Below are 12,050 nucleotides of genomic sequence, written 5' to 3'. Positions count from 1 at the left end.
AATGACAAAGAAGTTAACGTATCGAATTATAAAAAAAATGATTTAGTTTCTCCCAAAGATATGAGAGTGATCTTTAATAGAAATATCAGTGCTATTAGTAATAACATTGAAGATACAGTGAAAGATAATTTACCAAATAAAAATTTAAAAACTATTTCTCAAATGGAATTTGATAAAAAAGAATCATTAAGCATGATAAAAAGACAGAATGAAGCCTCTGTTCGTAATAAAAAGCCTGTGACTAAATTTAAAACTGTTTTAAGTGATTCACATGCCTCTAGTAATAACCTTGTCTTAAGTGTTACTAGACCAAGAAGTGTTGATGAAAGCCGGTATAATCATGAGTTAAGTTTTGTTGATGTTTCATCTGAAAACATGAATTTTGATAAAGAAAAACTTAGGAAATACTTCCTTCACATGTCATCAGATGAGAATAAAAATTTTGGTTCTGTTAGTTTACCGAATAACAAATTTAATGATACCATACTAAGAAAATCTTACACACCGGTATTTAAAAAAGTGCACGAAAACAAATTAAAGACTAACAAAAAGCATTTACTTAAATGTGGTGAAAGTGATAAAACTTTATTAGATAAAAATGCATCTAAATTAAGTTCTAGCAAAAACTTTGTCGCTACTAAAGAAACAAGTATCGATTATCAGAGTATCAAACCGTGTTTTTCAAAACCTTCTAATCGTAATTATATGAATATGAATAATAACACAAATAGTGAAAGAAATAAATATTGTTTAGAAGCTGAAAAAGAGTATCATTCACTTAAAAGTAAGAGTTCAAAATCAGAAAAAAATATAATATTTTGGATTAATCAAATGGCAGACAAGTTTTTATCATTTTATGTAAATTCACTAAAAGAAAAAAAAGTAAATGGAGTAAATGAAGATGTTAATTGTAATAGTGAAAACAAATTGAATAAGCATTTATTTGAGAAAAACAGTGAAGAAGGTTCTGAAACAAAATGCATAAAAGTATTTGATGTTTATAAGAATGATGGTTTTAATTCAGTTAATAATAAAACTGTTCGTCCGACTGTTAGTGAAAAGACATCCAAACAAATTAGTATTTATAACAATTTAAAGACATCTGATTACTTAATTGGGTGTAGGACTGCTGAAAACAAACAGCATGATATTCCCTTACAAAAATGTGGAGAGGAAACTGATACAGGAGTGAAAGGAGGGGAAGTTAGAACAGAAAATAAAGTCAGTTCATTTAGTGATTTAAAAGGTGATTTACTATCTGAAAACAATTGTTTAGAAACTTTTGATGATAGTTTTAGCAATCAAAAAGATAAACAGATAACTCAATTTTATAAAAATATCTTGCCTGTAGTCTCAAAAAAATTAAATAATTTAGATAAACTGGAGCACAGTAGTGCTTCTAGTGATAATAAATTTATTAAGAAAAATAATTTGAAATATGATAAGAATTTTGATGCAAGTGAAGATGAATGTCTCTCAAATGAATTCATTGATGAAGATATTAATGAAAAATATGAGCTTGATTGGGGTAAAAAAAGTTTATTCCATTATCCAAATATTAATAATAATATTGCAATTTGTAATCAGAAAACAGAGTTAATTGATGCCCCTAAAATGAATGACAAGAGAAATGTATTTAATCATTTTCAACAAAGAACGGAAGAGAAAAATATGTGTGATTGTAATAGTGGATTTGTAAAAAATGTTTCAAATAAGGAAATTGAAAATGTAAAGAATCACAATGTTAAGAATTATGAAGCTAATACACTTGTTAATGATGAAATTTCATTATTAGAAAAATGTTACGCAGTAGATTTACTCTTTTCTGGAAAAATATTAAATGAAAGAAAGAAAAGCTTAAATGTAGAAGAGCATTCAGATTTCATTGAGGCCCATTCTTCTACAGAAAGCGATGTGCAACTTTCAATACTGCAAAAGGAAGAGTCAAAAAATGTAGTTGAAAGTGATGTAAGCAAACTAAGTTCATTTTCACCTAATAATACATTTAATGAAAAGGGAGAATATAAGTTTCCTTCAAATGAAAATGAATATAGTTTTAAAAGAGGTAATAGAGAATTTAGTGAACAGCAAAAATCATTGGACATTATTACCTCTTTGAAAAACAAAGAAAATTTAACAAGTGACTCCACTTCTAATATGAATATTTGCTATTCCTCAAATCACAAAGAATCTATTTATAAAAAATGTAAACATGAATTCCAGTTAAAAAGAAAAAAAGAATGTAAATTAAAAGAAAATAATAAAGAGATCAGTCAATTAAAAAATTCTACAGATTTTGGTTCTTTAAGAAAAATTGATAAATTAAATGAATCTTTCATTCATGATAAAGGCGATGCTTGCTATTCTATAATTAATCTTAAAGAAAAATTTGATAAAGATGAACGTCTTCTTAAACTAAATAGTAAAGAATCCAGTACATTATCAAAATCTGTAACTTATAAACCCTTAAAAAATAGCGATAAGGTGAAAGATAAAACTCATACTTCTAATGACATTGATTATTCTTCATCTAATCATGAAGAAAGTGTGAATAAAAATCAGTCTAAGAATGTAATTGAAATATTAGATCAGCTTTCTGCATTCAGCAAGTCTAATTTTATGAATGTTACGAAGTGTAGTTTTAAAAATAAACACAAAGATAAATCGCTAACAACATTATTTTGTAATAATAAGTATATAGGAGATTCTGTTTCCTCGGTTCATAAGAACACACAAGATGATTTAAATCACTCTGAATCAATGTGTGATGTTATCATTAGCATAAGTAAACAGCCTAAAGAAACTACTAATGTAAATCAAGATTACAAATTGGGTAAAGCAAACGAAGAAAAAAATGCCAATAACATGTACTGTAATTGTAGTAATATAAAAACATTAAAAGATATGAAAAACAGTGAAGGTTCTAAATTAAAGATTTTTGTTGATTGTAATGATAAAAAAAAAGGTAAAAGTGTATCAGAAAATAGTCATTCCTTTGAAGAAAATAAAATTATTACTGAGAATGATATACCTAAAACTCGAAGATTATGTAATTTAGGTATACCCGAAAATAATGAAAATATGAAATTTAATTTTAAAGATTTCAGTGAAAATGCATTTGTAGTGAAAAAGTCAGATTTGTGGAACAGTTTAGATTTTACAGATTATGATAAATCCAAATTATGTAATTTTGAAAGTGAAAAAAATATATATACTAATGCAAAAACATCACAAATAATGATACATAAAGAAAAAAATAATTGTTCTAATAATATAAAAAAGATTAATATTGAATACAATAATGATAATAAATTACATATAACTTCTGAAAATCCAATTAAAAGCTCTAATTTAAATGTTTGTTATAAACCGATTATTAATGAGAAATTAAATGGTTCAAAAAAGGCAATTTGTATAGTAGAAAATGATAATGACTATACCAGCCATACTACCCTTAAAGAAATTGGTATTAAACACACTGATATGAACATAACTAATGTCAGTGAAAGTGTAAGTAAATTCAAAGAATCTTCTGGTAAAAGTATTGAAATAAAGGAATGTAATGGAAATGATTACCGGCTTAGAAATGAAATTCTAAAGAATAATTTAATTAATATGAAAGAAACTGACAATAAATACTACAATATGAATAAATCGTGCAAAATAAAATCTGGTATTAGAAAATTCAGTGATTCTGAATGTTTATCTGATGAATCTGATTTACCAAAAAATTCTCCCGCAAATTTTAGAACAAAGAGAGACATTAATCATAGCAAAGAATTAATTAGTAGAGTTAGAAATAAAAATGTATTACAGTCAGTGAATTTATCAGCAAAAACTGAGCAGTTTAAAAAAAAAAAAATATCATATTTAAAATCTGATGTAACAAAATCAATTGGAAAAACATGTGCTTCTGAAACACATCTCTTAAAATCTGATAATGCAATGAAATTAGAATGTTCAGAACATAATAATTATTATTGTCCTAAAATAATTCAAAGTAGTAGTAGTAGTAGTAATAGTAATAATAATAAAAATAATAATAATAGTAATAATAATAATAATAATACTAACAGGTGGAATAATGTTGATTTACATTCATCTAAGTTAAATAATACATTATCTGTAAAAACATGTTTATATTTTAAAAAAGCATTAAATAATGATAGAAATGAAGTACTGAAAAAGGAAAAGAGCAATAAAAAACCTGTTATAGCCCTTCCGTTAACAGATGCTGTATCAACTTCTGATCTAGATAAAGCTGATGATAGTACTGGTATTTATTTGTGTAAAAATAATGATAATATTAAATTCAATAAGGTAAAATGTGATAAAGCTGATAGTAGTTTGTTTTCTTCTCAAAGTAAAGAAATTTTGTATAACAAAGAAGAAATAGTTTTGCGAAAAATTGATTGTTTGTTACAGGCCTTGGATGATTTTCGAGCTTTGTTGAAAAATTCTGTGTTTAATTATAATGATGACAATCAAATTATTTGTATGACGACTAAAAAAACAAAAGATATTAGTAAAAAAAATAATGATAATAATATTTGTGAAGAATTTTCTGAACAGCCTAATTTAAAAAATGAAAAAATTTCTATAAGTGATAACAAAAATAGTGAAATTTTATGTGGCAACTTTTCCCAAACTTTTGAAAATTTAAAAGAACCATTTGATTCAAGAAATAAAGAAAACTATTCTTCAAACATAAATAAATCAAAAAATTATGCAGATGCAATTTCTGTTACAGTTCAGATTAGTGGTGAATCCCTTGGTAGAAAACCGATGACTTTGTCTAGAACTTATGAATTACTGGATGAGAAACAATCTAATCCTGTAGAATTGCCAGGTGGATCTGATTTATTGAAAACAAAAACTGTGGTTGAAGAAAATGATAACTTGAGTTATAGTGGTAATATTGAGCATCAGAATTTGGAATATTGTCCTTTATCTATAGCTAGTAAATTATTTTCTAAGAAATTATCTAATTCTGTTGATTTTACAGTCGAAAATGATATATCTACCTCTGAAAAAAATATGATATCTAGATATAATATTGAAGAGGATGAAAAAAAGCATGTCAATAAGGAAGCAATAGAACAGTTACGACATTTCTTCTTCAAATTTTCTTCTTCTGATAGTGATATTTGTAAGAGAAAAGTCCATGGCTCATCGATTTGTGACAATATGATAAGTGATCTCGATACTCTTACTGTTTGTAAAAATTTGAAAAAGTATTTTATAAAGTTTCAAAAAATTAAAAATTCATCCATTTATAAAATTTCCCGACGTAATAATTTGAAAAATTCAATAATTCTGAAGTCGCGTTTAAAAAGGATTAATAATATTTTTTATAGAAATGATTTTACTTCTCGAAGAGATTCAAAAAAGTTTTCTGGTCTCATGAATGTCATAATAAAAAAAGAGTTTAAAAACTCTGAAGCACATGCTGTAATAGACTGCATTGATCTTAAGATGTCTAACGCTTACATCAGGGAATCTGATAAATATTGCAACTGGTTCAGAGCAGATTGTGAAAACAAGTTAATTAAGAACTTAAAAAAATTTGCCATAAAAAAATATAAAGAAACAGATGATCTGAAAAGTATTTTACTTGATGAAATAAAGAAAATCCCAGTAAAATTAAACTTCGGTCCAGTATCATTAAGTTTGAGTTGTGAGGAAGCAAAATCTGGTCCTGAAATTCCTGTTAATTCATTAAAGATATCATTTGATGAAGGCATTGATATGGTTACAAATGTTAAAAATGAAGAAAAGAACAACAGTCTTTCCACAGAAAAAGAAGAAACTGATGACTACTATGTAAATAATGATTTTGAAAATAAAGGTGAAGGATTTGAGAAACTTCTCATGTACTCTGGAGAGTTAGACAGTTTTGATGAAAATACTGATATCAGTCAAGATATTAATCTTGAAATTGGAAAAATTAAGAACCTTGTTAAGTATCCTATGAAATTAGGTCGAACACTAGAATTTATAAATATTATTAAGACTAAGAAAAAAGATGAGCTTTCAAAACCTAACAAAAACATGCAAATGGCACGTAATTTTTCCTCGTATGCATTAAATATGGATGACTGTAACAAATTATTTAAAAACTCTGAAAAATTAGATTCAAGTGAGCATGTTGTTTTTGGTAAAATGAAATGTCTTGCAGAAAATACTTTCTCTCTGCCTAGTAGTTTATCTAAACATACATTTTGTGCACAAAAAACTAATAAAATAAAGTCTAAAATTCCTCGACTGATTCCTTGGGCTGACCAAAAATTTTCAGGAAATCCTGAAATTTGTAATCATCATTGTTTTATTACTTTTACACATCCTTTATCTGCTACAAAAAATCATAAAAGGAAATCTAAAATTCCTCAACCTATTCATTGGACTTACCAGAATCCATCAAGAAATCCTTTGCATTCAAAAATACTTGCTAATATATGTGTGAGTGAATCTAATATTAATAAAATTTGTACTCGTGATTTTCAGACGAGGGAGAGTGCAGTGAAGTTTCAAACGGTGCAGAAGGTTCACTATGAAAAGCAAAAACCTAGTAAAATTGTTTCATCAGAACCTATAAATAATGATGCAGTTATTGGAAAAAAGGAAGAAAGTGATAAGAAATATAGTTTTAATTTGACTGTACCACTGGGTAAAGTAACTGAATTTCCATTAATTAATAACACAAAAGTCAAGTTAAAATATAAGTTGCCAAAAAATGGAGCTCTAAGTTTTGATTATTCCATTAATTATGATAATGAAGTATTAAAAAATATACCATCAGTTAGTAGGATATTAAAAGCTACAATGCCTGAAAAATCTAAGTTACTTCTTGAAAACTGGCAAAAGAAAATGATAGCTGAACTTGGAGTGGAAGGCTTTGAATCAATGAACAAAGGTAAGTACCAGTCTAAATGGTGGTAAAAAAGTAACTTACACCCTGCTGTAACGTTTTTATAATTGAAATAGCTCTTTGTGATATGTGGCATTCCTCCTTCTACTGAAGGGCTACTTCAGTGAAAGTATATTTTTCATCCTTTATGATTTTTAGGTGAAATAAGGTGGGGGAGGCAACTCAAAAATTTTGAACAGGTCCATTGTCTTTTGATAAATAATTTTAAAAGGAGTTCGATGACATGAGAAAAATAGTTCAATTAAAACTAAATTCTGATTACCCAATCCAAAATGATAGCCAGCAATGTGTTGCTTCAGATAAGTAGAAATGCATTTGTATGCTTCCCTTTAATTTTTTTAATTTGAGGTATTCCAATTCTATATTTGGAAATTTTCTCTGATAAGATAGACTAACTCAGGAAGTGCCAATTTAGTGTATTCAGTCAGCCTTATGGGTGGCAGGGGGCAGAGGCAACCAAAAAGTTTTAAATGTAACATATGGTCATGTGATTCCTTGTTTTAAAGGGCTTTGCGGTGCAAGCAAAATGATATTAAAAGAATTACATTCTAATATTGTGTAAAGTTTCTGGTGAATTCTTCCTACATTTTATCCTAATGCATTCTCCTAATTCTTTGAGAGAAGTTGGCAATGGGCTGTAAACAATTGATTTTAAAATGCCCTCGCAGAAGATCTCATCAGATCAGTTGACCTGGAATTCAGGTGACAGGAATTCAGGTCAGGTGACGTGGCTGGCCATTTAATACTACCACGTAAATCTATCCAATGATTTGGAAACTACTGGTTCAGCACACTTCTCACGTACCAAGTGCAGTGTGGAGTGCCCCATCTAACTGGAAAAACACATCTCGTCTCTAATGAGTAAAGGTTGCCCGTTTGATCTACAAGCTACCTCAATCCATTTGGTCCTCTTATCAGTTGTTAAGAGCTGGAATTATCTGCTTGTTCAGAAAGCATAGTACATACCTCCATCTAAATTACCATTAATTTAAATTGTCCATAAAGTTGTGTTAACTATTTAAATTTGTGACTGCGATCCTGGAAATTGTATGGTAGGATGCCATCCATTCTTTTATAATTAAGGTTTTTTTTAACAAAGTTAAAATTTCTTAGTCAGGTTAAATTGTTTTTATCTAATTATTATTTTTTTTAAATTTTGATCTCTTTTCTTTTACCATTTTTATTTTTTGACCTATTTTTAAACTTTTTTTAAGCTTGCTAACAAAAACATAAAACTTCATCCAAAAATAACACTAATGCAGTTTTACTTCAACATCTGTTAGTTATCACAAAATCAACAATGAATATAAATTTTGAAAAATGTAGCTTAAGTGTTTAATTGTTGATTAGCTGTAGACATTGCCAGCTTATAATTTTCTCAAAATCTTTTATGAAATATAATTTTAATGTTAAAAAATTATTTTTTTTTAAATTGTCTAATAATCATTTTTAAATGTTGACTGCAAGTTTAATTAAAACAAGTATTTGAAAAGTTTTAATATTAATTTTTTCAATTTTTAATTAACAATAACATTTGTGATCGCCATTTTTATTTAATTCATAAATCAGAATTTAATTTTTTTGATATTTTGCTCACCTTGCAAAAACTTATAAAACAACGTATTGCATTACCATATAACCCATTCAAGATTTTTTAGCCGCCCCTATCCCCAGCCCCCTCAGAAAGCTGAATACTCTCTTAGGAAGAATACCAAAGAGAGAATCGGGACACCTCAAATGGGTCATTCCATGCCAAATAAAGAAGTCTCACAACTTGAACATTACAAATTTCACAGGATTGATCATATCTACAAAGTTATGCAAAAAAATATTTTTTTTTCAAATTTTTTAATTGCTCAGTTTTTTTGTGTAGGACCCTGTAAAAAAGTGAAAAAATTGCAAAAAGCAAGGTTCAGGTAATTACAAAGAATTAATTTTCTCAGCTTCTATGAGAGCTAGAGAGATGAATTTGGTGTCATTTTAAATCTTTTGGAATGGGCTTTCATGTTATATGTTACTTGGCAAGTTCTTGTGATTAGAAAGTCACCAAAAATCTTTTTTTGATTTTGAATACAGGATGTTTAGTGAGGAATCTGCAATACATTGTAGGTATAATTCCGCTTATCAAAACAATGAAAAGAGTTCATATAAACATAGGTCTGGAAATGCTTCGTTAGCGAGTTAGGCTAACAAAAGATTTTACTTGGATCTCAGCTTCCCCAGTGAGTTTGTACTGAAATTTTTTGAATGTTAATTGAGAGGCAAAATTAATAATTTTGTATGGTTTTTGACCTGAAAAATTCAATAATATAGGTCCCACAATTGTATTGCCTTTAGTTTTTAAGATATCTGACTTAAAACCCAAAATTAGAGATCCAAAAACCAACTTTTTAACATTTAGTTTAAAATAACTTTCTTAAATAAGTAATAAATGCATAAACATTTCTATAAAACTTGTAGAGAATTTATTTAATTCTTTAAAAAGTAATATAATCATTGTCTATGAATGCTGAGCATAATGTTTTCACATTCATTTTTATTGAAAACCAAACACAACTAACATAACAAGCCGGCACAACTGTAGTAGTGGGTGGAAGACAATTAATACGTTTTAGTGCATTTGTGTGCCACTAGGAGTGCTGATCTATCTATATACAGCCATCTACTGTATCTTCCATTGCAAAAGTTATTGGTTATGTTTTTACTCATAGTTGTACTAATGTTTAGTTTTGTGCTGTGGTATGAAGTTCAGTGTGAAGTAATACTGAGAAGAGTAGCAATTGTTAGGTACTAAGTATTTCCCAATGGAATAACATTCATATCTTTCACTTTTTTATTTTATTTTATTCCATTGTGTTCTTTAAGTTAATGTTGATTTTCGTGTTAACGAAAATCAATTTTCACTGTTAAGTGAAAAATACCGTATAAATTTACGAATGAGGAATCCTTGCTTTTTGCAATTTTTTTTTAGAAGTCCTACACAAAAAACTGAGGGACTGAAAAATAATTTTTTGCATCACTTTATGGGTAAAGCCAAACCTGTATTTTATTTGAATTAGTGGAACATGAATCTGAGAAGTGCATTTATTTTCATTAATTTAATGTGGAATGACCCAAATAACAAAAACTTAAAGGGGACCATAACACCCCCCCCCCCCGCCTTAGTTATAACTTCTGAAAAAACAGATTATTGGCCACTATTTTGAATTGGATAATCAGAATGTAGTTTGAATTGTATCAATTTTCTTGTCTCATCGATATCTTTGTAGTGGTATATCAAATAAACCAATGGTCATTTTTGGAATTTTTATGTAGCCTCCACCCACTGCCACCCAAAAATCAAAAAGAATGAAATATAGGTTCATTGTAGTAACCCCTAAGTACAAAGAAGAATACCACAAACTGAATCCAGTATTCTCACTCAGTTATAAAAAAAGGGGGTATAAGTCACTTGTATCAGAAGTTCTTGTGGGATTTTCAAACCTGTTCTGCTTGCGAAAATAAGGTCGTACTAAAATTTTTAGGCTGTTAATTAAGGAGCAGAATTAGTGATTTCTTTTTGTTTATTAACCTGAAAAATCAAGTAAAATACATCCCAGAACCATATTTGTAATAGTTTTACAGAAATCTAAGGTGAAAACCAATAAATTGTGGTAAAAAACTTAAAACTATGTTTTTTTGTTTGATGTACAATAACTTTGTTAAATGGGTAATAGAAACATAACAATTTTAACAAAACTTGTAGAGAATCTAATTCTGAACAAAATTGTGTAAAATAGGTTGAATAAAACAAAGAAAAATTAGAATTTTAGAAACAGTACATTACTACATATGTCAGAAAAGTACTTATTTAATGTAAACACAAACCAAATTCTCTTTTGGTGACTTTAAAAACAATATTTACTGTTAAATTTTTTTTTAAAAATTGGAAATTATGTATTGTAAAATAAAAATAAATAAACCAAAATAATACATTTTTTATTAATGACAAATACAATAAATTATTATTTCAAAGTTTGCAATAAAACAACAGCTGATCAATAATGTGTGTAATACTGTATCTGTGTTTAAATCATTCTATAAGTTACATTAAGAACATCAGATACTGTGAACTGTGCTGTCGTTGGAAGTAAGTAATGCTGTACTTATTTACAACAGAGGAATATGTTGAAATGGTATTCATTTTGTGTGTGTGTAATGGTAATGCTACAGCTGCTGCAGTAGAATATAAAATACAAGGTCTGTAATAAAGTAATGAGACTACTAATGTAGTAAACTAATAAGACTTTTTTTGGCAGCCAAAGTGGCATCACTGTAAAGTTACTTGTAAACATACGGTTATATGAACAGCTGATTTATATTAGGTATTAATATTTGTAGTTTATTGTTGTCACGTGAGACGGAAACAAACTTTTCGTGAAACAAGTTTTTGTTGTGCATTCCAAAAATGAGTGATACTAATTATGAGCAACGTTGTGCAATCAAGTTTTGTGTTAAACTCTGTGAAAATGCTACTGAAACTTTTTCAAAATTGAAAAGGTCATACAGAGATGATGCTCTCACGAGTTCAAGATTTTAGGTGGTTTAAAGTATTTTCAGATGGCTGGGAATCAGTTGCAGATAATCCACACTCTGGAAGACCATTAACATCAAAAAGTGACAATGTTGAATGAATCAGAGGCTTTATATATGGTATGACCAGCGATTAACTGTCAGAATGATTGCAGAACAATTGAATTTGAACCATGCATAACCATAAAATTTTGGCAAACGAATTGAAGATGAAAAATTTTGTGCAAAATTGGTCCGAAAAACCTCACTATTGAACAGAAAAACAACAGGATGGAAGCGTGCCGTGATCTTCTAGGGTGAATAGAAACTGATCCTGATTTTCTAAAAAAATGTTATTACTGGTGATGAATCTTGGCTATTTGAGTACGACCCAGAAACAAAACGCCAGAGCAAAGAGTGGCACACTTCAAACTCACCACGTCCCAAAAAAGCAAAAATGATCAAATCAAAACCATGCTAATTTGTTTCTTTGATAAGTAATGGCATTGTCCGTAAGAAGTTTTTGCCTACAGGACAGACTGTAAATCAATATGTTTACAGAGTAATTCTT

At 28.3% G+C, this 12,050-nt stretch overlaps 1 protein-coding gene across 1 annotated transcript in view; it reads left to right on the top strand.

Moving 5' to 3' along the window:
• LOC142331361 (mitochondrial genome maintenance exonuclease 1-like) overlaps positions 1 to 12,050 on the top strand; it is a 35,178-nt gene that overhangs the window by 3,700 nt on the left and 19,428 nt on the right. Inside the window, exon 2 of the mRNA XM_075377210.1 lies at positions 6,505 to 6,913. Within this exon, the coding sequence (XP_075233325.1) occupies positions 6,505 to 6,913 (409 nt within the window). The remainder of the gene's footprint in view (positions 1 to 6,504; positions 6,914 to 12,050) is intronic.

The sequence above is a fragment of the Lycorma delicatula genome, chromosome 10, assembly GCF_047948215.1.
Source record: "Lycorma delicatula isolate Av1 chromosome 10, ASM4794821v1, whole genome shotgun sequence".
Lineage (NCBI taxonomy): Eukaryota > Metazoa > Arthropoda > Insecta > Hemiptera > Fulgoridae > Lycorma > Lycorma delicatula.
Note: the sequence above shows the minus strand (reverse complement) of the source record. Positions and strands in the feature narration are given on the sequence as shown.